Raw genomic sequence first — 24756 nt, forward strand, 5'->3', positions numbered from 1 at the left:
CGCTAGAGCCCGCTGCTAGGTATCTACCAGCAACGGCGTTTATGTCAGACCTACATTGTTTTCCCATTGGAATTGAACTTGTTATTAGGAATTTCTTGAAGAAAAGTTTCTCATTTATGCAATTTTGCTATGTGAAAAAAAGGATCATTATCTTGAGTTCTCTAGGGTTGTGGTTGTCTAACCCCTTGGATCAATCAACCTTAAGTCCGAAAGATGGGGTGCCGACTGCCGACGTCGCTGTCCCCCATGTTTACTTCCCCGCCAATAACCGAGCTCCTCGGAGCATTCTGACAGCTTCCTTATTTCCATTTGTGTATGAATTGGAACTTTGCTGAGATTCTTGTAGAGGAATGAATCTTTTCCTCTCTCAAGTTCCAGTTTAGTTTGATCATTGCCACAAGATGCGTCGCGCCCTCACACGAACCCTCCCAGCTGCCGCAGCTCAAGCTAGAGCCCTCCGCTCTGCCCCAGCATTCAGGATGCCATCCTCCTCCAATACATCCAAAATAGCCACTCGAAGACTTCATGCGACAGCTCAGCATCTCAGGCCTGCCTCGGCCTCAGCTCCAGCATACGCCGTCGATAGCTATCCCACGTCCCACGAACAAATCAAAGATGTTCAAGACACCCCGTACTTTATCGACAACAAATTCCTCAAATCCGAAACCACCCAATTCATCGATTTACACGACCCCGCTACCAACAACCTGGTTACGCGGGTACCTCAGAGTACAGATGCTGAGCTCAAGGCTGCTGTAGAGAGTGCGCAGAAGGCTTTCCCAGGATGGAGGGCTACAAGCGTGATGGCACGACAGCAGGTCATGTTCAAATTCACTCAGCTAGTAAGAGACAACTGGGATCGATTGGCAGCGAGCATTACACTTGAACAGGGGAAAACGTTTGCAGGTATGTTATGCCTCTTTTTCATGCTATGTGTGTGCTGACGAAACTCTAGATGCCAAAGGTGATGTTCTCCGAGGGCTGCAAGTTGCAGAAGGTGCTTGCAATATTCCCCAGCAGATGGTGGGTGAAGTGCTAGAAGTTGCCAAAGACATGGAGACAAGAAGTTATAGGGAGCCATTGGGTGTTGTTGCAGCCATCTGCCCATTCAGTAAGTACTTGAGAATCTTGCCTAGAAATCTACTGACAATTTAGACTTCCCCGCCATGATTCCACTTTGGTCAATCCCAATTGCCACTGCTACCGGAAACTGTCTGATTCTAAAGCCTTCTGAACGTGATCCGGGAGCTGCTATAATCTTAGCCGAGCTCGCGGAGAAGGCTGGAATGCCTCCTGGAGTTTTGAACATTGTCCATGGTGCTGCTAAGACCGTGGATTTCATTCTCGACGAGCCTGCGATCAAGGCTATTAGTTTTGTGGGAAGCAACCGAGCCGGAGAGTATATCTTCACTAAAGGCTCCGCGAATGGCAAGCGTGTGCAGGCCAACTTGGGCGCAAAGAACCATGCCGCTATTCTCCCGGACGCCAACAAACAACACGCCCTTAACTCAATCGTTGGTGCTGCTTTTGGTGCTGCTGGCCAAAGATGTATGGCACTTAGCACTTTGGTCATGGTCGGAGAGACGAAAGAGTGGCTCAACGAACTCGCAGAAAGCACTAAAGCCCTCAAGGTCAATGGTGGGTTCGAAGAAGGAGCCGATCTGGGGCCAGTTATCTCCCCTCAAAGCAAAGAGAGAATCGAAGGTCTAATTGCCTCTGCCGAGGAAGAGGGAGCTACAATCCTTCTTGACGGGCGTGGGTTCAAACCTGCGAAGTATCCTAATGGTAACTGGGTCGGCCCGACCATCATCACGAACGTTAAGCCTCATATGAGGTGCTATAAGGAAGAAATCTTTGGTCCAGTTCTGGTATGCTTGAATGTGGATTCTCTGGACGAGGCAGTCGATCTCATCAACGCGAACGAGTATGGTAATGGTGTTGCTATTTTCACCAAGTCTGGAGCAACTGCAACCGCATTCCAAAAGAACATTGAAGCCGGACAGGTTGGAATTAATGTTCCTGTAAGTCTACCCCTTGATTGCTTGATCTTGCCTGGGATACGGGCACTAATCGTTTCATAGATTCCCGTACCTCTTCCTATGTTCTCCTTCACTGGAAACAAGAAGTCGATCGCTGGCGGTGGTGCAAGTTATTTCTACGGAAAGCCAGGATTGCAATTTTACACCCAGCTGAAGACTGTTACTAGTTTATGGAGAAGCGAAGATGCTATCTCAAAATCCGCTGATGTTGCTATGCCTACGCATAGCTAAATGAAATCATTTCGAGCGTGGCGTTGATACAAAATTGTACCTGTACATAGGTAGATTAGGAGTTCGGGCAATGGATGAATATTACGCCTTCTAAGTTGATTGGCATGCACAAATAACCAGAAATACGAATGACCTTTATCGATCGAATAAAACAATATTCTTGTTACCTATGGCCGTCCATTTCCAATGCAAGATTCTTGTCATAATCTGGTAGTGGAGTGTGAGAGGATCGTCTGACCCAAATCAACTGCTCTCATCAATGCTTTGGATTCAGACATCCTCAAATATCCCAGTGCCTCCTTATCATCCTTTGGAAAAGCTGCTTAGCTGGTTCTGCTCTCCCCCGTGACTGCTCATCTGTCCTCGTAACATGCAAACATTCGGATAGAAGTGTTGCCCACTTTCTATGCTGCCCAATCTCAGCATATTTATTCCACGTCTCGAAAAACCCTTATTGAAAGAGTGAGCACCGCTTTTCAGCCGACCAGTAAAAATCACATGTAACGCAGAACACTCACAATGTCTAGAACACTCCGCCACACCATCTTCTCTCTCATCAGTACACACATCACACCAAAGTCTCGGCCACCTCCCTGGCCCCCTCCCCCACCTCTCAACATCATCCTCCAGACCCCTCCACAAATCCTGCAGTATTACCACCGACCAATTCTTATCAACCTGAGCAGCACTCCTATCACAAATCACAAACACATCACTCAAATTCCGAAATCCTCTTAAATCCACAAAACTATCCGTCGCTCTCCCCGTCAACTCCCGCTCTTTCATCGTGATCCTGCTTAAGCCAGCGTAATCTTGAGCTCCTAATTTCGTGCGTAGAACCTCGTAGTGAACGCCAAGACCAGAGTAATTGGCTAGATACGTCCATTGAAAATCAGCCGTGTCGTGGGTGTAAGAGAAGTAGATACGTGATTTCTCGGGTGTAAGACCGAACGATAGGGTGTAGTGTGCTAAAGCTAGAGAGCGAGAATCGTGACAGAGATGGAGTGCTGAAGGGAATCTTGCGTTGGTGTAGAAAGTTTTGGTGAAATAGGACCAAAATATTTTGACCACGCGAGGAGCCAGGAGGCTGTTAAAGATCTGGTTTTTAAGCTCTGCTGGGAGGGAATTGAAGTTCGTTGGTTTGCGTAGTCCGTGGGAGATGCTTAGAGACATTGTATTTGTAGTGGAAGACAGTTCTTTACTTCCTTTGAGAGATTCCGGGGCCTGAACATTTTCTGCCTATTCGATAGCCTTGGAAGGAGGATGATAAAGTATCTCAGTAACCAATTGAATATCTGAAAATGAGTTTAGAATGTTATCTTCTTCACAATCATGACTTCCCCGATAAAGTTGCGAACTTATGAAAATGAAGCTGGCAATCTGGACTCCACACAGCCTACTATCCGGTGCATTCGGTGCTATCAAAACGCGGAGCTTGAACCAGAGTTAGAATGCATCAAGAGTAAACGAAAAAAGAGTTCAGATCAAAGTTCAAACTTATTTGGAAATCGCATTTCCATCTGACCAAAAGGATATCTCAAGCAACCGAACGCAAGACATGACGTTCCGTTCAACCAACATCACCCGAGCCTGCAAGACTCCAATCAATATCAAAACTCGCTTAGTAGTAGCCCCGCATCTTACCACGACCGAAAAAAGCAAGACAAATTCCACAACCCTTTGTGAGATGTTCTAAGCAAACAAAAAAAAATTGCAAAAAGATTCGATATCCTTCCATACCAGGGAGTCGAACCCTGCGCTACCGCGCACAATCTGGGATGAGAGGCGGAAATGTTACCGATACACCAGTATGGATATCTTGAGATGGCTCAGAAAGATTCTATTTGTATATATGTAGCCTTACATAGCCTAGCTTTTGTCGGTCCGACACCTCGTAACTTCTGCGAGCTGCGCGAAGGGCTTTCAAGACACTTGCAACATTATAGCCCATGAAAAACAGATTCATCCACATCTCGGTTGGTCTTTGCATTTCAAATGGTAGGTCTTACAGGTCGGTAACACCAACAGTACCAAAGTATATCTGGTTGAACCCGTTTTCGAGACAAATGTATAATATACGATTTCCTGTTCTTCTTTGTACTGAATATACTAGGGATGGAAAGCTGTATTGATAACTACAACTCATCTTTATTTCTCTGAGACAGTTCTGCAGCCTCTTTCTCCTCTTCCCACATCCGTTTCTTTGGATTTCTTGGGTGCTCTTCTGCTGTCACATCTTCAACAGCTTCCTCAGTTACAATTTCTTCGACAATTTCTTCGACGATTTTTTCGTTGCTATCATCAATAATCTTACCAACTTTCTCAGAATAACTCTCCAGTGATGGGCGGCTAGGTTCCGGAGGGGTATTGGGTCCGCTCATAGGGGCTCCCCTCCCACCACCACCAACCCTAATACTAGGGGGTCCCTGCGCTCCAGATGGCATCGATAGTTTTCCAGTGGCACTGTTGTGGGTGACAATAGATGAGGCAGGTAATGAGCTCACAACGGGTGCGACACTGGTATCGACTTTAGAAGTCGATCCAATAACCCCAATACCTGTCAAGACACCCGTTAAACTCCTGAAGAAAATCTTCATCGGGAACCAAACAAGCCACCACGTAGGTCCGTATAGTAATCTTCTCCATAACAGCCACGCAATCGTCGCTATTAGGAGGTAGAAAGAAGTTTCTAAGTACCAGGTATCACTCTTCTGACTTCTCAATAATGTCCCCAGTATATTCTTTGAGCTTGACAGCAAGGTATCCAAGGTCGAGTAAGACTCTCCTAGTCTCTCTAACGCTGCCGTCGACTCTCTTAGAGTATCATGAGCGAACTGTGATTTGGAGAGTTCTTGTGACATCATTTCATGTGTTCGTCGTAACGCTGCCGTAACATCACTACTAGCATTGACCTCTTTATCTTCACTCTTGATATCCGGAGGTTTCTGACTTCGTCGATTTGGTACTGGTAACGATTCTGTGGGGGAAGCATCGGCGGTATATGATAGTAGGAGTAATCGTCTTTCTTCGCGCTGGGCAGCTTGCAATGTGCGCCGAGCTGTTAATTGAGCTTTCCGAAAAGCAGCTTGATAACTAGAGAGTTCCACAGTGAGCCTCTATTCATGATAAACCCCTTAATCTATGGCCGGGAAGCCCAAAGTAAAGAAGCCTCACCTATGCAAGTCGCCAACGGCTCTCTTGACAGTCCTATCTAATACACTTCGTCGCTTCTCTAAATCGCTTCCTTCTCTCCCAGGATTCAAGTCAAGCACATCCTCCTGCAAGTTCTCAAGATCTTCCTCTTGTTCTTTCATTAGACCTTGGATGTCCGCTTGCATCTCATACAAGACATTGCCTTCCTCATTGTCCAAAGGTACAGATCCTGGTTGGAAGTTGATGGTCGCTAGACGTTCTATAGAGCGTCTGAGCTCAGCATTTGAATCTTGCAGGACTGCAAGACGCTCAGAAACCGATTCAAAAGACATATTAACGATTGGCAATATGCGCTGTAGGTAGAGGGTGAGTTATAACCTGGAACGGACCGATGATGATTTGGCATGTTCCTAAGGCGGAGGCTCGCGATAGAGGTGCCGACGGATCACCAACAGGGGTTCCTTAGCGTCCAAATGTCGAGATGGCTTTTGAGATGCGACGACAATCGAAGCAGTGCCATTGTATATACCCATGCATCTTTGACGCGGTATTTGGTGCCTTAAGTATGTTTGTAGCTCGATCTATACCGAACAGATGCTAATGTTTCTCTGTAGTACTTTGAAGCTTCCGTCAGCAGCCATGATCACCAAATTTTTGACTGAAGTCAAGACCGTCTTCAACCCCTTCTCGGCGAAAGCGAAGACAGCAAGAATATTTCTTGCATTCCTTCCTCCCAATGCGCGACAGACCATGAAGGTCACCACCAAATTGTTACCACGAGTGTCAAGGGAGCGAAGTTTTGTGCAATTGAAATTCAGTAAGCCATTCTGAGCACCACACACATAGGAAGTACTGCATCTAACGAGCTTGCAGAGGATGGGAAGGAATTGACATTGGATGCTGAGAAGCTGGGGATTAAAGGTGTCATTGAAGAGGTGGACCGACATTCTCGAATATTATCAAGGCAGGAAGAACTGACCGGAAACTGATTCGAGTTGTATGATTCCATGAGCTGTAGTATAAAGGCATAAAAGGCGTTTACGGTCGCGGTCAAGGTCGATTATCATAAAACTGGAGAATATGTTCAAGTGACTACGATTCATGGGGTCCGCGCACATTATGGCTGGTTTATTTGCGTATCATTGCAGGAGAGCATTAGGAACATGCACGTAGAAACATACCGAGAAGGTTTTCCCATGCGACTAAACAGAAAGAGTCAAGAAGCATAACGAAGTATTGATGGGCATGGTTTGCTTAGTCTGTGAGGTTTATTGTTCGCTTTGACAGCTCCTATCTATTTAGCTACAAATACCACGCTTGACACAGTCATGATCATATGTTCAAGCTGCGGCACCGCTGATGAAGAACCACTTGTCGATGCTTGGGTCAATTGGTGCTGGAGCGATGTTCTCATTTTGTGGGATTGGGGGGAGTTGGTTGGGGTCAACACGAGCTGGAGATTGCTTGACGGTCAAGTTGGTACTATCATCAGGTCAGTGCTGCTCTACTGTTATATTACGAGCTGAATGAACATACACAGAGACGTCTCCAGGTTGAGTCTTTCCAGTAATGAGCTTCTCCCAAGCCTCAGCACACTCACGGACAATATCGGTGGCGTACCTGACATATGTTAGCATTTGTCAATGATCAAATATGTTGCTCTGAAAATTCATGATGTGACTTAGGGCCCTATCACAAGCTCTTCCTGGCTATACCCAACACCAACAGAAGACGCAATTAGATCACTTACTTCTTGTTCTTGCACTCTCCAGTGAAAGCAAACTGATTCTCTGGCTTTCCATCTGGAATCTTGTAGATTCTGAACCATTCATTTGTGGCTCTCAAAAGACCGGGTAGGTGTCTCTCGACATCCTCGACATCGTTAAGCTTTGGTGCCAATGGGTCGTTGACATCAATGACAATGACTTTCCAGTCAGTCTCTTCCTCGTCTAGGAGAGCCATGACACCAAGAACCTTGACTTGCTTGACTTGGCCTGGGTATCCAACCAGCTCTCCGATTTCGCAGACATCCAATGGGTCGTTGTCTCCCTTGGCTTTGGTCTCTGGGTGAACAACATTTGGGTCCTCCCAAGTCTGTGTGCACATCAGCAAATGTCTCAACCGAAAGTGTGCCAAGCAGCCTTACCTGGGGGAAAGCACCGTAGTTCCAGAGATATCCCTTGTGGGGGAAGCAGTTGCGAACAAATCGAAGTTTGCCCTTCTTGACATCCTGCTTACTGTGGGTTTATATAATTAGTTTATGTGTATCCTGAACAGTGTCGACCGTGGGAGAGGAGCCAACGTCAGGTGCGAGGAGATTGTGGCAGATCGATTATACTGACATTGGGTTTAGGAGCTCCTCCTTGCTAATCTAATACAATGTAAAGGTCAGTTAAAAATCTGGAAATAGTTGGAAAGCTGGGGTATCAACAAGTATAATGCGGGGTCGCAACCATACATGGAGGGGTCAAATAATGAAAAAATCACAACTTACTTCCATTTTGCCATTGGTCCATCTTGGGATCTCAACGACCATGTTCAAGATAGTTTGCTCCTGATTGGCATAAAGAGGAATATCGTGGAATGGGGAGACTGGAACTCCATCTTTCTCGATGTAGATGCGGTGCTCCAGGGTGTTTGGAGCGCCGACCTTGCGGACTTGGTAGGCAGAAGACATTTTTGCGGTTGAATTCTGATTGTTGATGTTGTTTTGCGAAGAAGAGGGGCCCGACGAGATATGTCGAGCTATTTGTTCGGTGCGGGACGAAATTTTGTTGGCTGGTGTGGATTGCGCCAGAGTGGGCGTAGGCGTAGACAGACTGGCGAGCGAACGTCGCAGCTGCCAATGGTGATGCAGGACTTGGAGAGAATGGCGATTCTGACTTGTAGGACGAGGCCGGAGCAACTGAGGAATAATTACAGTCTGGACTACACGGCTGGGTGCATGACAGAAGACTGCATGGGAACTCATACAGGCTGAAGGGAAAGGGGGGATGGCATCTACTAATAATGGCCGTTATTCTAGATCCGATCAGCCACTTCAATTGAGACTGACCGAGGTGACTAGGAGAAGCAACTACTGAGTGAGGGATGGAGCTACGGGCGTGGTTCACTGGTTGTGCTGCAGTTGAGATGCCGACGAGCAGGTTCAATTTTGATTGCCGGACGTTGACCGCTCGACCGATTAGCGAGTGAGGAGTGGAGCTTTGGATAGGTATTTCACTGCCTCACACAAGGGCCATTAGAAGTATCATTTTATAGTTGGATCTAACTTTTATTCATGAAGATCCGTATCTTGATCTTGTTAAAGAAAAGCTCGTTTTGTATCTAGGCTAGATCAAGATCTCTTGGTCAAGAAGTTGTTCGGGAGGGCAGAAACGATCTTGTCGTTTAGGATAAGGATCACATGACCCTTATCGCTGGAAATTCTTCAGCGCAACGAGAACTACCAGTAGAGTGACTCCTAAAGTACTAAAAGGTCATCAACAAGAAAACCATTGTTGAGGAATTGATCTCGGCATCTAGGCCTTTCTTCTTCAATACATGAGATGTTATGCAGCGTCTCGCTTCTGCCATCATGACATCGACTACGAAGAAAGTGCCCATTCCACCAAGGGGCGTGGATTACAGAGGCAAGATTGTGCTTGCACCAATGGTTCGGTCAGGAGAGCTCCCATCTCGCCTCCTCGCACTTCATTATGGCGCAGATCTCGTCTGGGGTATATATCTTCCCATAAATATAGTACAAACCTGCGAATGGTACTGACAACTCTGCAGGGCCGGAGACTGTTGACAGATCCATGATTGGCACAACTCGCAGAGTAAACGAAACTTTAAAGACGATTGAATTCACAAGAATACCCTCCCAAGGCCATAAAGACAAAAATCAAAATCTCAAAGAGAGTGTCATATACCGAATCCACCCAGAGCGCGAAGGAAGCCGAACCATATTTCAGGTTGGCACATCAGATCCCGAGAGAGCAGTTCAAGCTGCGCGCGTCGTCGCTCGCGATGTCGTCGGAATAGATGTGAATGCTGGGTGTCCCAAACCATTCAGTACACATGGTGGAATGGGTGCTGCTCTGCTTCAGACCCCAGATAAATTGTGCTCCATCCTCGAAGCGCTCGTAAAGGAAATTGTACCGGAATTCGAGATCGGCATAAGCGTTAAGATTCGTTTATTGGAGACGCCCGAGAAAACCGAAAGTCTTGTTCGAAAACTATGCGCCACTGGAATTACAGGTCTCATAATTCATTGTCGGACCACACCGATGCGACCACGAGAACGGGCCATTCGAGAACAACTTAAAATGATTGCGGATATATGTCGTGAATCGGGCGTAGCATGTCTTATGAACGGAGATGTATACAATCGAAAAGAGGCGGAGCAATTAATATCAGAATTTGGTGTGGATGGAGCGATGATCGCAACAGCAGCCGAAACGAACTCAAGCTGTTTCCGGAGCGAAGCAGATGGGGGTTTAGCACCTTGGCGAGAAGTCGTAGAGCAATATCTAAAAACTTGTCTCGAGGTCGAAAACAAGTGGGGAAACACGAAGTATCTACTCAACCACATTATTCCAGGGAAGCAGCCAGAATACAATCTGGTCACAGCAACAAAAAGTTATACCCAGGTTTGCAAAGTACTGGGCTTAGAAGATCTGGAGGCACAAGCAAGAGAGGTCGATAGAAGCATTGGTATTGATCCAGACACCGAAAAGCTTGGGCGAAGACAGCAGAAGAAGCAGAACCTGAAAGAGAACCAAAGTGCTGTAGCCGCTGGTGGTGGCAAAAGCAAGAAACAGAAAAAAGTCAGAGCCGAGAGAGGAGTTCCTAATCAGCAGAATAATGAGCCTCCCGCTGCTACGAACGGTGTCGCTATCGTCTCATGAAATCCAGCCATGCGTTTAATATAGGGGATACAAGGGAAGGTAGAGGTGCATTTTGGGGCGTTTGATATATACCAGCGCCTAGTAGGCGTGTCTAGGGGGTTGCATAGAATGGCGTCAATCATAATAATCCAGCTGTGTAATTTAATACTCGGCTACTCGAAGACAAGTTTACAGCTTTTGTCCCTCCAACCTTACGCCTTATGCCAGCCCAAATCAATATACGGGTATCATCAATAACAATCATTAAGGCATACACATGATCAACCTAACCAACAGACTATCCGCAACATAGCGTCGCTTCCTCCTGCTTATCACCAGGTTTACTGCGGTCCAAGTCAGCATTCGATAACGGCGCTACGTTCACGGATCAGACACATACCCTAGACTAATGCTCTCCCAAGTGAAAGCGAACCCTCCGATCCACGCCCCAATAATGATGCAAATAATGATATACCCATTATAAGTCATAGCAAGCAGCATGATAAAATAGGCAACGGCGAATTGCAACATGTGCAATGTCGCTCGCACAAACTGCTGTAGAATATTCGGGCGGAATTGTATCTCTCCCACTCCCCCTAATAACTCCTTAGTCGGCGGGCATCCTTTGGAGTCTGATTCCGCTGGGAGGTAGAGCGAGCGCTGGAACTGTCGGAGGATGTAGCGGTCGTATTCTTTTGCTGTTCTACGGAGGAACTCGAGGGATATGACGAGGAGAATTGTGCCGATACAACTTCCCGCGAAGATCGCGTTGGATGTTACATGCCAGCTGGCGGAGAGGAAGCAGGCGTCTATTGTGTACCAGTTCCATAACATCTGTGAATTTTATTAGCCATTGGCCTTAGTAAGGCGAGATTTTGCGATATGGCAATCCTAGCGACTGGTTTCAATTCATAGTATGTGATTACTTACGGAAGTCTTGCAAGCCCCCATATCGGACATTGTGGTATTCATAGATGAGTGATCCATGGTGAGTGATCTGGGATGATGCCCAGGTAATCCAGAAATGATCTACCTTTTATCTTGAACGCAGCTTCAATTGTATAATGACAAAGTCCTCCAACCTTCTCATGATCATGGGCAATGCGTCAATTATGTAGTTACACACCTCAAAGGTGCTCAAGTGGAGCGTTCATAGTCGCGATTTCAAAATCACCCGAGGACAGACTTAGGGATCTATCATCCATATTTTTCATTCAAAGTCCAATTAGACTTGAGCATTTGAGGGACGATGTTCGGGAGAAAAATGGGGTGAGCAAGTTCTGAGAAGGTTTGTGTCCACATAGTTCTTCTTGGCAGCACTCGGTTGTGGGGTTTGGATTCATAGAAAGAGTCTAAGTCTTCTATTCAGAACCGAGGAGTTGATTTATTAGCTTTTTGTTGTTTCAGTGGTGACTTAACATCAAGCTCTAAACATCTTGTCCAAAAGCATTGCGGATTTCGACCATAGTTGTTACTGTGATAAGTTGACTGAAAAGTCCTCATTTGACTTGAGCGAAAACTCGCTTAGGCGCCCTTAAGTCCTGCCATCTACGCATTTAATAAACACCTCCTTCCGTATTGTGAAGGTAGCCACCGTTAAACAGTCTTGAAAGCTATACTACTATTTTAACCCTCCAATTAACTGCTACATCATGATTGTGGGCGGAAATAGGCTCAAATTTGGCTCTGAAAGAAATCTGCGCTACTTGGCATATCTACTACGACACTATGCATTTGGGACACCTGCGCATATACCATGGATATGAGAGCTGGATAAGTAAAATAGTGTAGTATGATGGTGTGGTGCATCCGATGACGAAGTTTTGTTAAACTACAGCCATTTCTTTAGCGAAAACAGAAAACGACTACATGGGGTAACAAATTGCCCATTGATGTGGACTGTGGTTCTTCAGAAAGATCTCCCGTCAATATTTGAGATGTCAAAAATAAAACATACCAGAAAGGTTTGGAGAAAGAGTAGGTATATGGCTGGAACTGATGTCAAATTTGATACAATGTCCAGTTGAGGAGAAATGTATAAAGAGATTGAAAAAGTTCCAGCACAAGACCAATAGTTTTAACGGTAGAAAAGCAGATTGAATGAGTTGACAAAATTAATATAGGCTGAAGAGCAGCGAATAGAATATCAAACCAACGCTAAAAGATATTGTGATGAGTCGGATCTTAAAGTCGAGAAGTGGCATATACTTCGTAATCTGGCAGTCGGGTTATAGTCAATGGAACTGGGTGAGAATTTGATGATGGGAAGATGAGGCCACAAACCATGGTCATGGATGGATTCAAGATTTATCAATAATGTGTCAAGAAAGATGATGGGTGAAGAGATTAGGAAAAGAAGGATGATGGAAAGTACTTTACACGAATCCCTGTCTTCCACGGTCTTGGCGAAAGTCGCGCCTCAAGTCGCGTCTCTCCAGAAATTCAACATCGACTCAGAGACGAAAAATCACTGAATAGGTTTCCAATCGACCTTATTTTATCCTAACTCCGATTATGGCAGGATTCTTTGATCTGAAGGCTCGCAAAGATGCCGCAGCTACGAATGGCTCAAGCTCGAAGGCTGCACCTGTCAAGGAAACAAATCGACTTCAGCCATGGGTTGAGAAATAGTACGCGGCCACATCGTCTCGAAGCACTTCTAGAAACTACTTCTAACATCTCTCAGCCGTCCAAAGAACCTCAGCGATGTTACAGCTCAAGATCACACCATCACAGTGCTTCAGAGAACCCTCCAATCTTCCAATGTACACCACCCTCGCCCTGGCGCAAACAATTGATTAACATTTTTACAGCTTCCGCATATGCTCTTCTATGGTCCGCCGGGCACGGGAAAGACTTCTACGATTCTGGCTTTAGCCAAAGAACTCTACGGCCCCGAATTAATAAAAACCCGTGTCCTTGAACTCAATGCCTCCGACGAACGCGGTATCTCCATCGTGCGCGAGAAAGTGAAAGACTTTGCACGAATGCAGCTATCCCAGCCTACCGCTGCCTATCGAAAGCTTTACCCGTGTCCACCATACAAGATTATCATCCTCGATGAGGCAGACAGTATGACGCAAGACGCGCAGAGTGCCCTCAGGCGAACGATGGAGACATACAGTAAAATTACACGATTCTGCTTGATTTGCAATTACGTGACAAGAATTATCGATCCTCTGGCCAGTAGATGTTCGAAATTTAGATTTAAGAGTCTGGACCAGGGAAATGCCGTCAAGCGAGTTGAGGAGATTGCACAGAAGGAAGGGGTGAAGATGGAGGATGGAGCTGTGGATACTTTGATTAGGTGTAGTGAAGGAGACTTGCGGAAAGCCATTACATTTTTGCAGAGTGCCGCGAGACTGGTGGGTGCCGTTGGCATCCAGGATAAAGACGAGGATAGCATGGATATCGACGACGACAGCAATGGGAAAATTGTCACAGTGAAGAGCATTGAAGACATAGCTGGTGTTATTCCAGAAGAGACGATTGAAAAACTCTTTAAAGCTATGCAGCCGAAGTCCAAGGGCCTAGTATATGAAGCTGTCTCAAACACAGTCACGGACATGGTAGCAGATGGTTGGAGTGCGACGCAAGTTGTTACTCAGGTAAGTTTTCGCCTTATGAGTGATATTAGCCTACATCTGACTTTTTCACAGTTGTACCAATCTGTACTTTACAATGACTTGATTCCTGACGTTCAGAAGAACAAAATCACACTCGTCTTTTCGGAGGTTGACAAGCGCCTGGTAGATGGCTCGGATGAGCACCTCACAATCCTGGATCTTTCACTACGGATCTCAAATATCTTAGCCGGAGCTTGAGCCATATCGCGAGGATATAAGAGACGGTTACATGTTTGCATAGCATAAGGCGTATGGATGGGGCGTTTCGGCAAGGTAAGAGATATGTGAAGCCACCAAATGGCGTTTCGAAGCTCCCAGTATGATTTGTTATATACTTGACGAAAATATGAATCCAAATACCACAAATCAAGCCACTGTCGTATACACACACGCTGTTTTGTTTGCTGTCGCTGAAGGCAACCATTTTAGAGGATTTACGTTTACTTTATTTCGAGCAAATCTCAGAAACGGCCGGCAGGACAGAGTCTAATAAGTTAAAATATATCCTTTCGTCTCGGTTGAGCCATCCTTCTTTCCTCGTCGCCGCTCTTCGTTGTCCTCTAGATTGCAGACCACGGGAAATGGGAAACCCTTTTGAGTAGGGGTGGCAGCCATGTTATCAGGTTTATTAAGAACTAATCTTCAATTTTATGGGAATCCTCATCTTCTCTATCCCTCTCGCGTTGGATAGCACCAGGTAACCAAAGTCTGAACCATCTTACTTACTACAAGGCGTAGCTACAATATACGATATTTTGACCATTCAATTGACGAAACATACAACCTTATATCAACTTCCTCGAAGAATTATTGTGCTTCGACTGCCACTATTTTGTCCACTGCGAGCCTAATACCGCGTATAAAACTCCGCTGCAGATTGAAACACGACCAGGCGTCATATTTTCAGTACAGAACGCCCTTCGACAGATAAATACACTTCTATAGATTGAGCCACGGGTGTTGAAGTAATTCCTTCGCGGTCTTCCTGTCTTCTGGACGCCACTGAAGCATGCACCTTACAAAATGCATAAACTGCGTTTTGTGTTCTCCCTCGACATAGCGGACCTCCAATTTATCTAAGCTTGCGTCTTCAGGAATTTCTATTTCAGCTTTCCATGTTCCTAAGGAAAATGGTTCATCAGCTTATAAAGTCGAAAGATTACAGAAACAAGCAGGGAAACGGTACGAACTCACCATCCTTATGGAACCACTCGTCGCTTCTTATCCCTCTTTCCAGAAGATCAAGCGGCGGAGGTCCCAGAGCACCAATAATTTCTGCCAAATGGGTGCCAGTCGAGTAATCCAACACCCCATTTTCCTCATTAAGATTGCAAAACAAATGTTTACCCTCAAACAGGTCCCAGATCAATACGCCAACATTCCAAATGTCAACTGGATAACTCCAATCGGCTTTGATTATCACCTCGGGCGCCCTGTAAATATCAGGTCCGGCATTGTGGTTCCTTTTCTCTTCGCCCTTCACAGCCGAGCGGAAATCACCTAGTACCACAGGCCCAAGCGCTTTAGGAAATCCAAAGCGCCTAGAAGCATAGATAGGAACCCCGTCGACTATCTTGCGAGGACTAGGCCCTTCCATCTCGGCGGCAGCGAAATCAGTCAGAAGTGTTTGGTCAAATATGCTGTGGAGCATATTGTCACCCTTGCTGTCTGAATTTAAATCAGTAAATACTGCTCTTTACGGGCAAGATTTTTCTATCCCACCTGTATGGATAATCTTGCACTCGCTATGAAGAAAGTCTAGTGCGAGGAGAAGTTGCTTGAGCGATAATTTGAGAAGTTCCTCGTTGAAGACTCCGCTCGGAATCCGATATAAAAGATCGCGCCAGCTCTCCCAAGTTGCCGGCTGTACAAGACATTCATGATCGCCTCCTGGCCGTGGAATGACGAAGGTGCCGATGGCGGTTCGGACATTTTGTCTACCAGGGTATGTCGATTTGGATGCGATTCTTTCCAAGTACTGATAGATTCCAAATTCGTTTACTATCTCCTCATTTTGAGCGTATATCTTTAAAGTCACATACTGATGTGCTCTGTCGCTTTTTTTTAGCTTGCCATTTCTCTTCAAGGGATGACTTACTCAAGGTCGCGGGCTAGCCAGACAGTAGAGGTACTTCCCCAACCCAGTTTACCAACAATTTGGTACTTAGATACAAGAACATCGCCAATATTTACTGGATAGTAATAACCCGGTTTAAAGAGCTCGTAGTTTTCTTCCTCCCAGCGCTGTCCGTCAGGAATAATAGGAAAGCCTGATACTGGGAAGTTCATAGGCGGTGATGGCGCCTTGGTCACGTCGCACCCGATGCTTTTCGTAGGAGACGACATAGTGATGAAGAACACAAGAGTCTATTTAAAAGTTGGCGGATGGAGCTTCTGCTTTAGCAGGCATACGCTCATTATCAGTTGAAATTCAAAAAAGAGAACAAAGGATCAGGCACATTTATCAACGTTTCTGGGATGGCTTTATCGTGAAAGCCCTCCACGAAGCCTTCGGGAAGGCTCCTTTGATCTTCCTTCGAAACATGATGCAAACGCTCAGAATCAACAACCATCCGATGTGGACACGCCAGGGTGCACTTTTATTCAAATCTCGTCTATCTAGGCAGCAGCTGCTTGCCGAAATCCGGGCAATGCTGTCAGTGCTGTTCTTTGCTTATGGTTTATCAATTCACAGCCAAGCATTCATTAGAGACTTTCTCGGTGTCCTGTTGATTGAATTAAGAGGTTCTATGGCCTGTGCTTCATGAAAGTCTCACACACTCCCAGGTTGACACCAGTTTCGCTCAAAGAGAACATTGCAAATTCTTTGGGTTCTATATTGGCAAGGTATGTTTCATGATTCAGATATTGTGAATGTTTTGGCCACTCTCAGAATAGCTTGCAACATCGTAGCAGTGTCACTCAAAGACTTGAATTCTACCCACCAATTCTTACGCACTTGATCACTATGATGTCCCAAAACACGTTGGAGACAAAATTGAGGGAAGGTTTAAGTAGACTTGAAAGAATGTCCTTCCCTATTTGGTTGCTATCATCAACCTCAAGTACTTGTTTTACCACACATTTCACAATTGCATATCTTATATCGTTCTTATCATCCTTTTCACCCCTCACACAAATGTCTCGTGTCGTCGATTCTCCGATTCAAACTGTAATCGTGTGGATTGGATATGATAAGAGGGACTTACCAAGTCCCTACTTGAGAGTAATTACAGAGAATTGTGCAGCTGGAAGAGAAGTTGAAGAGGTACTTGAAAACAATCTATCATATCCTTGTCTCCACCCTTACAGGAGCTAATCAACTCAATTCCAACAGAAAGTTGGACAGATCAAACAAGTAAATATCAAGTGTGTATCCCCCAAAGACGCTCTTCGCATTGCTGCAGTCACCTAATGATTTTATAGATCCAGAAATGGAAATCCGAGCCATCAGTCACACTACAATCGTGCAGACAGAGAATGGTTTGTTAGCGCCAGGATCGTAGGCTCGAAGGATACCAGAACTTTCCATTTTTACCCTGATGGGCAAGCGACGAGCTACAAAGACGACAGAAGAACATGAACTTTGACTAGCCTTTCCAACGCTGCCACGCTTGCTGGAGCCTGTCGAGACTGAATTGTGTCTTTGTTTGTTTTCCGTAGAACTATCTCTAGATTAATAGATGGCTTGATACCGGGGAGGAGTTTTGTTTTACATCAAGTTTATATTTAGATAAGCACTTGGGTTGACGTAGTATAGATCTACGCTTAAAATTACTCGTATTATATGGGGAACTTGCAGACTGTTTCAGACTGCCTTTTCTCTTAAAGAATCTTGATTCACCTTCATACATATTATATAAAACTTAAAGTGCTCATTAAAGAGGAATTATAACATAAAGGGACTTGTTATGTAGCTATGTTGAGTAGATGTATGCCTAACTATCTTCGTAAGGGACTTCAAGACAAACTCGCTTAATGAAGTTATCTCGCGAAGGACAAAATAAGGGATCAGCTAAATCTAAATCGCTTTTTGATAATTCTCAATCGTCACCTGATTTTTGGTAAGTTTATATACAACTTTTATATAAAACAGCCTTTATCGACAAATATCTACCTTTATTCTATTTATTATCGAAATCTTACTGTTATATCGTTAAATATAATTAGATTTAGATCGACTATAGCGTTTCTATAATTTATTGCCTCGTAGTAAGTACCAACTTTTACTACTTACCTAAGTTTTAAATATACGTAAAGTAATTAAGATAACTATCTATACTTCTATTAGGATTCTAAGAGTCCTTATATGGAGTAGTTAATCGATATTGTTATTTGTCATGTAACGATTGAGAATTATCAAAAAGGCGGTTTAGATTTAGTAGAGCCCTAAAATAAGTGTCAGTCACCTACCTACTAATGTTAGTTTAAAAAACAAGTCGGCTTCGAATAGAACGTTAGAATTCTTATTTACTTAAAACAATGAATGGAATATCTCATAATGTCCTAAATTGATCTACGAAATATACAATATTTCATTAACTTATTCGAAGAAACACTATGTTTCGACTACCACTTATTTTGTCTACCGCGAGGTTATCTACTCGCAAAGAAGGTTTCCTGTGCACAAAATACTCAGCAATCCAAATACGTTATTTCATCGATTGAAATGGCACAACATCGTACGCTTGCAGTTTCATCTCTGCTCAATGAGACAGTCCTCGATTTGTTCCGAGATCTCTCGGATCAAAAGCGCTCAAGACCTTTGGAGTGTTACTGACGTATATCTTGTCCGCCGCCAGGAAGCTTCATATGCATAGCCATATCACACCAAACACTATTAGTTACTAAAGTGTTCAAGAAGCCTCACATTTGAAAGAGAATCTTGTGTATAGATAGAAAGAGCTTCGACTTGTCACTCTGATCGTGCCCCAAGATGAAAGTCTATAAACTAGGAAATGTCTTCAATTCAAAAGAGTTCTCTTTCAGAAACACCTGGGAGATGTATAATGGGGTTTTATTCTCCATAGCGGGCAGCTTAGATCCCGAACAGAAATGGATTTGACACGGTCTTTATCCGTAAGCTCACTAACAACTTAAAACCAAAACAGCTCTAGGAGGCCAGTTCAGTTTTCTTGATTGAAAATGTTTGTAGTCTCAGATTGCAATGTAAGTGTCGTTGCGCTCAAAGAATCACCTCACCCTCATGACTGTGTCGATTGATACTTGCTATATTCCATGGATCATGCATATCAGTCCGGTCAGGCAGACCGCCAGATTGCCAATTCTCAAACGTGCTTCTCCTATCATATCAAGTTAAGATTTCAGTAAAACTGTCCAGCGGTTAGTGCCTTCATCCTGTCTCAAGTCGAGGCTAGATTTCAGAATCGATGTTGTAACTCAGTATAAGTGTGTTGATAGTAGAGATTGGTATTGCACTTATTATTTACTACTGCATGAACCCCATATTTGTAATCCCATGCTGACCAGCTCCAAGCTCAAATGCAAATTAAACGTATGTACTGTTTTTCATATGTCCGCATCTCCAGAAATTCATTTACCCAACCCGATACCAGTTAATGCCCTCTTCGCTTAAGCACCCTTAACGAGTTCCTTCAATCTTTTCTCAATCATCTGTCTTCCCTCGAACGTCTGCCACACCTCAGAAGGTGCTTTGTTAACAATATCCCAGCTAACAAGATTTTTGGTCAAATGAGTAAGATCACGTTGCTTCTTTTCCCAATGACTGTCCTTGCGCACATTTATGCCAGAACTGATGATCGACAATGGAGTCTTCTGGATCTGAATGTGTCGAGCACTGCTGACTTCGTTTTTGGTTAAGCTGTCAGCGACCAATGATTCCTGAAGCTTGTTCTTGATGAACTTTCCTCCCTGGTAAGCAGAACGGCCATAAACGCGGTCTTCCCTGGTTCGTCCTTTGAGGATAGCGGCAAGGTTTCGATCAAGACCGAGGGGTGAGATGATGCCCCAAGCCCAGAGTAGGAATCCTCGACCAGGCGATGCAATCTTGTATAAAAGATCCTCGTGGAGTGGATCGATCAAAAGTAGACCCTTAACATCGCGTCCGTTGCGAGACGAAAAGACTCGGCTGTAGATACTGCCAATGCCTTGACTAGCTAGGATCCATGGACCGTTTTCACCAGCGCGTGCTAATGCTTCAGATAAGACAACTGCCGCGTTGCCAGCTGAGAATGGTGATGGAGCGTTGTCGGACCAGCCTAGTCCAGGACGATCGGCATAACAGTATCGGCTAATGCTTCCATTCGCAAGCGCATTCTCAGCTATAATGTTCATGCCACCAGCGAATGGTCCGTAACCTGCCTCGAAGAGTACTGTAGGCGACTTCTTTCCCTTCGAATCGGTAGTGGTATTGCCTTCGCAAAATATGTGGATCTGATATTTGTCGCCGTCAACAAAGTAACGTTCTCCAGGTGCTGCAAGCGACGCATCACGAGCCCGGAGGATCAGAGTCGCGGACAGAAGGACTGCAACGACTGCGATCACAACTAAGATAATGGTTGCAGTAAGAACTGAACACCACTCTCGGAGGGTGCGTCGGCTCTCTTCCCGACCAGTAAGTCGTTCTTCCTCCTCACGCTTGCCCCAAGTAACGAGCCTCTCGGTTGAGATGGCCCATAGCGACACGAGAAGCGCCCAAACGCAACTAGCAATTCCTACCCAGCCTTCCTCCATGCGGATTTTTGGGACAGCCAAGATGATAATCATGTCAATCAGCAGGATAACCGCAATGACCAAGGCCGTGATCTGTGAAGCGGTTGATGGCGTGGAGAAGAATAGCAACACCAGCAATAGGAGGCCCATCGACAAAGTACTATAGGAGAAATCGAAGAAGCCTGAGCCGCGGGAGTGCAAGCCAGGTGGGCTGACGAATATTGAGACCAAGAGTAAGGTCCACCAAAGGAAATTGATAATAGCGAAGAGAACGGTAAAGTAGCGTGTAAACCTCACAGACCATAAGTTGTAAGGCGAGACCTATTTACTAGATTAGATAGGTTTGGTGGACTGTACGAACAGAACTCACAGCAGGGTCATCCGGGCTCAAATAGCCTTCGCGACTTGGTGGAGGAAGCAGTCTCGTACGCTCATCGACTGAGGAAGGCCGAGGGTGTGCTTCACGGTGGGTGCTGGAACCACCATTGTTCGATACCACCTCGTCTGCCTGCTCATCGTCGTTCTTGCCCCAAAGAGACACCATTATGGCGATTTATGCTAACCAGCAGCTACTTGCGAGTCGAAATGCGGGAGTAATAACACTTTATTGTTACCGTGACGCTCTGAGCGCGGTGTTGATTTATATCTCCAGAGGACGTGAGAAGAGGGGAGAGGAGAAGGCGATGATGAAGCTTGGAGCAGCAAATGTTGGTAGCAAGTGCATGCAGGGTTGGATAAAGGACTAGTCTATCATACTAGTTGGCATGATCACCGATTGAAATTACGACTGCGCACTTGGGATTGATCAGTGGCACCCAATCGTAAAGATGCAATGGTTGCGTTGTGTATCGAGCTACCAAATTGTCCGTGAAGCTCTAGGCCAGCCCCGTCCGCCATTTTCATCAGTGACATCATTCTCGCCGCAACGAGCCTGGTGAAAGGCGGCCGTGCATGAAAGAAGGGCAAATGCACTGAATGCTGTGCTCTGTCAATGTAATGTGCGGAGTAGGCGTTTGTAGCGAGAATAAATAGGTATGGAAAGTCTGTCGATGATAAATACCTAGGCACACCCAAGCCGGGATCCAAATAATAGATACTCATCTTGATTGACAAACTGGAATGATCACCACGGAGAATTGCCATTTCCCTGCTTCTGCATTCTGCTTCTGGCTGCGTGGCCCAAGCTTCTTCCCCGCCTGGGCACAAAGTTCTCTGTCGGGGCAAGCTCCTGGTGATAAGCGAGAAGCACGTGTAAAATACAATCGCAGCCGCAGCGCCTCGACAACCGTTGGTTGGTGGTCTGTGAATAACTTCATCTTGAGCTTTCTTCAAGAACTGATTCTGGAGATCCGGCCCAGAATTCAAGGCCGAAGACATAGTATCTCGAATATTCGTACGATCAATATTGACGAGCACTTCCCGCTTTTCAATTCTGGATCGATTTTCGTCGGGACAGTATCAACACCAACCCGAGAATGAGTGACCTACAGAGGCAATGGGCCAAATCGAAGTTGTCAAGCTTCCCCCCACCGCCAATATTCAACGAAGCCGATGAGGATGAAGAGACGGACAACTTTGACACGGGTCTACCGAACGACGATGACTCCTCTTCGGCATCATCTGCTTCTTCGACCGGCACAGTGATTCCATCTTCAGACCAGCGACTATTTGCAAGACCTCAAGGGTTCGTTCTGACAGTACTGGATGGAGCCTCTGATTAACGTTCTTCAGGCCCCCAAACAAGAGATCTTTAGACCAGATTCCGTGGACTACGTACTTCGAGCGTGAGCTATTCCTCGAATCCGTGGAGGGTAATTGCACGACCACGCATCATGCGTATCTTACCTCGCCTGTGGGTACATCACCCTTATTCATCACTCATCATGGTGCAGGTTCCTCTGGTCTTTCATTCGCAGTATTAACTGCAGAGATTCGGAAGCGTTTACCGATGGCGGGCATTCTTTCTATTGATGCGCGAGGTCACGGCTCAACAACCATGAAACCAGAACCAGAAACTATGGATCTAAGTCTCGACACTCTCTCTGCTGATCTATTGAGGGTGATCCAAGAGACAAAAGTCAGAATGGGTTGGCAAGACCTACCCCCTTTGTTGCTCATAGGCCATTCTCTTGGCGGGGCCGTGGTGACGGATGTTGCAAAGAGCGGCAAGCTGGGCAATGCAGTCTTGGGATATGCTGTGCTTGACGTGGTAGAAGGATCTGCCATAGACGCTTTGCAAAGTATGCAAACGTACCTATCCACACGGCCGCTTGGCTTTGCGTCCTTGGAGTCGGGCATAGACTGGCATATCAGATCACGAACTATTAGAAACTCGCTCTCAGCTCGCACAAGTGTGCCTGCACTTCTCTGTTACAAGGAAGAGAATATCCCGAGACCATGGGTCTGGAAGACCGATCTTGCTGCGACGCAGCCGTTCTGGGAAGGGTGGTTTGTTGGTCTCAGCAAAAAGTTCCTCGAAGCTCGTGGGGGAAAGCTCCTAATTCTTGCGGGAACAGACCGACTTGATACAGAACTTACGATTGGACAAATGCAAGGTACTTTGCCATTCCCAATAATTCATTTGCAAAATTGACAAAGGTTATATAGGCAAGTATTCGTTGCAGGTACTCCCGGAAGCCGGTCATTTCCTGCATGAAGACCTCCCAGAGAAAACTGCTATGATAATCGTTGATTTCTATAAGAGGAATGATCGGAGTACCTTGGTCCTACCACCGAAAGTCTCAGATCTCCTGCGAGCGGGCAAGAAGGTTTGAAATAAGCCCTTTTCCTAGCACGAAGGTGTTGAGCGCTTTCGTTTCTACGATTACATTCACCGTAAGGATTACAGCAACAAGGCTAAGTCGCGGCTATGCGATCCGTCGTGACCAAGTTACCTGGCTTTACAGATACAAATTACGACCGAATCGCTCAAGTAAGCGCAAGAAGATTAGAAGTCTCCCTGGCTATACTACCTTCATAGGCAAAGCTCAGTAAAGTCTTTGTAGTTGATCCATTCCGCTGACATGTGGAATGCTATGGTTACCATAGAAAGTAACAAGTCTCAGTTTTACATTTTGACGACCTAAAAAAGGCAATCAAGCGAGATTTGCCTGTCTGTTGACATTTTTGTTTGGTCTTACTTTCAATAGCACATATATCCATCAGTTTCATGGCTTGAGATGACTTGACTCCTTTCCTTCGCTATCACTCAACGTCAACATGCGTTTCACTACTATTCATACACTTGTGAGCTGCTTGGTGACGCTTTCTCACGCCGCAACTCCAGAGCAAGACCTCCCTTTCTCATGTGGTCGCATCGCACTGACATGGCTGTAGAGAATCTGCCGCATCCGCCGCTGTAGCTGTAGAATCGTACCTGGAATCTCTGCCAGACGAGCCAGGGTTTCAAAGCGCCCTTTCTGACATTGCAAGGAACCCGGCTGGTCTTATGTCCCTCTCGCAATACCTACCATCTATCACATCGGCGCTTGGAGAAGGCTCTGTGCCAGCTAGTTTCTTTAGCAATCTCCCAACCGGCCAGGCCTTCAGTCTTATAAGTAGCGTGGCATCGGAAGCAAACGCACTCTTAACGGCGCCACTACCAACCGGGACTGGGGACGACCTCGAGATTTTGAAAGGTGCACCTAAACCCAAACCCAGACCTACTATGCCTCAAACAGATACCACAGCGGATTCTGTTACGGGGATGGCAACCGGAACAGCAAGTACATCCGCGAGCACAAGTACGAGCAAAGCAGGCGCTATGGAGACTGGGAAAGCTATTGGTATTGCCGCAGCCGCAGGAGCAGGCTTTCTTGGGTTTGTTATGGCATTGTAAACGTGCTGGCCTGTACGGTTCACGAGGTAACGGAATAATATAGAGACAAAAACTGTGGGTCTTTATTGTACTTCTGAGCTACCTAGTAGGATCTGCTAGGATTGTCAGTTAGGAGCTTCCCGGGTGAGATATCGACGGTGGTATATGGAAGGCAAATTTAATGAGCAACTTAATCTATGATAGAGTAATTTCAACTTTAAAAACAGGCGCGTAAGCCCGTTTGATACTTGTTCCAAAAATCTTCGAGAAAATTTAGACCTCGCCATCTTCAGCTGCTGCCAGTCACCGTTCGAACGAGTGACGGA

General features: G+C 45.6%; 11 protein-coding genes across 11 annotated transcripts; 5 read left to right on the forward strand and 6 right to left on the reverse strand.

Annotated features, from left to right (window-relative positions):
* Window positions 1-401: 401 nt before the first annotated feature.
* GLAREA_00365 (ALDH-like protein) lies at window positions 402-2270 on the forward strand (the record flags this gene model as incomplete). Its single annotated transcript, XM_008085123.1, has 4 exons — window positions 402-906; window positions 956-1111; window positions 1156-2021; window positions 2082-2270. 4 exons carry the CDS (start codon window positions 402-404, stop codon window positions 2268-2270), a joined length of 1716 nt encoding a protein of 571 aa, XP_008083314.1.
* A 353-nt stretch (window positions 2271-2623) lies between these two features.
* On the reverse strand, window positions 2624-3443 carry GLAREA_00366 (uncharacterized protein; the record flags this gene model as incomplete). Its single annotated transcript, XM_008085124.1, has 2 exons — window positions 2624-2674; window positions 2838-3443. 2 exons carry the CDS (start codon window positions 3441-3443, stop codon window positions 2624-2626), a joined length of 657 nt encoding a protein of 218 aa, XP_008083315.1.
* A 962-nt stretch (window positions 3444-4405) lies between these two features.
* GLAREA_00367 (uncharacterized protein) lies at window positions 4406-5755 on the reverse strand (the record flags this gene model as incomplete). Its single annotated transcript, XM_008085125.1, has 2 exons — window positions 4406-5363; window positions 5445-5755. The coding sequence occupies 2 exons, from the start codon at window positions 5753-5755 to the stop codon at window positions 4406-4408; spliced, it is 1269 nt and encodes a 422-aa protein (XP_008083316.1).
* A 149-nt stretch (window positions 5756-5904) lies between these two features.
* On the forward strand, window positions 5905-6412 carry GLAREA_00368 (mitochondrial ribosomal protein L44; the record flags this gene model as incomplete). The annotated part of the gene is made up of 3 exons (XM_008085126.1): window positions 5905-5990; window positions 6038-6240; window positions 6297-6412. 3 exons carry the CDS (start codon window positions 5905-5907, stop codon window positions 6410-6412), a joined length of 405 nt encoding a protein of 134 aa, XP_008083317.1.
* Window positions 6413-6763: 351 nt separating this feature from the next.
* Window positions 6764-8100, reverse strand: GLAREA_00369 (Inorganic pyrophosphatase; the record flags this gene model as incomplete). Its single annotated transcript, XM_008085127.1, has 6 exons — window positions 6764-6905; window positions 6960-7043; window positions 7174-7517; window positions 7570-7660; window positions 7766-7794; window positions 7918-8100. 6 exons carry the CDS (start codon window positions 8098-8100, stop codon window positions 6764-6766), a joined length of 873 nt encoding a protein of 290 aa, XP_008083318.1.
* A 900-nt stretch (window positions 8101-9000) lies between these two features.
* On the forward strand, window positions 9001-10315 carry GLAREA_00370 (FMN-linked oxidoreductase; the record flags this gene model as incomplete). The annotated part of the gene is made up of 2 exons (XM_008085128.1): window positions 9001-9142; window positions 9201-10315. The coding sequence occupies 2 exons, from the start codon at window positions 9001-9003 to the stop codon at window positions 10313-10315; spliced, it is 1257 nt and encodes a 418-aa protein (XP_008083319.1).
* A 277-nt stretch (window positions 10316-10592) lies between these two features.
* GLAREA_00371 (Ctr copper transporter family protein) lies at window positions 10593-11281 on the reverse strand (the record flags this gene model as incomplete). The annotated part of the gene is made up of 3 exons (XM_008085129.1): window positions 10593-10638; window positions 10695-11128; window positions 11225-11281. 3 exons carry the CDS (start codon window positions 11279-11281, stop codon window positions 10593-10595), a joined length of 537 nt encoding a protein of 178 aa, XP_008083320.1.
* A 1527-nt stretch (window positions 11282-12808) lies between these two features.
* Window positions 12809-14118, forward strand: GLAREA_00372 (P-loop containing nucleoside triphosphate hydrolase; the record flags this gene model as incomplete). The annotated part of the gene is made up of 4 exons (XM_008085130.1): window positions 12809-12924; window positions 12981-13059; window positions 13108-13902; window positions 13954-14118. The coding sequence occupies 4 exons, from the start codon at window positions 12809-12811 to the stop codon at window positions 14116-14118; spliced, it is 1155 nt and encodes a 384-aa protein (XP_008083321.1).
* A 741-nt stretch (window positions 14119-14859) lies between these two features.
* GLAREA_00373 (Protein kinase-like (PK-like)) lies at window positions 14860-16266 on the reverse strand (the record flags this gene model as incomplete). Its single annotated transcript, XM_008085131.1, has 4 exons — window positions 14860-15041; window positions 15115-15588; window positions 15643-15971; window positions 16019-16266. 4 exons carry the CDS (start codon window positions 16264-16266, stop codon window positions 14860-14862), a joined length of 1233 nt encoding a protein of 410 aa, XP_008083322.1.
* A 3246-nt stretch (window positions 16267-19512) lies between these two features.
* GLAREA_00374 (alpha/beta-Hydrolase) lies at window positions 19513-21157 on the reverse strand (the record flags this gene model as incomplete). Its single annotated transcript, XM_008085132.1, has 2 exons — window positions 19513-20934; window positions 20984-21157. 2 exons carry the CDS (start codon window positions 21155-21157, stop codon window positions 19513-19515), a joined length of 1596 nt encoding a protein of 531 aa, XP_008083323.1.
* A 931-nt stretch (window positions 21158-22088) lies between these two features.
* GLAREA_00375 (alpha/beta-Hydrolase) lies at window positions 22089-24451 on the forward strand (the record flags this gene model as incomplete). Its single annotated transcript, XM_008085133.1, has 5 exons — window positions 22089-22297; window positions 22345-23168; window positions 23221-23381; window positions 23520-23545; window positions 23950-24451. The coding sequence occupies 5 exons, from the start codon at window positions 22089-22091 to the stop codon at window positions 24449-24451; spliced, it is 1722 nt and encodes a 573-aa protein (XP_008083324.1).
* Window positions 24452-24756: the final 305 nt, after the last annotated feature.

Source organism: Glarea lozoyensis (genome assembly GCF_000409485.1).
Source record: "Glarea lozoyensis ATCC 20868 chromosome Unknown GLAREA3, whole genome shotgun sequence".
Taxonomy (NCBI): domain Eukaryota; kingdom Fungi; phylum Ascomycota; class Leotiomycetes; order Helotiales; family Helotiaceae; genus Glarea; species Glarea lozoyensis.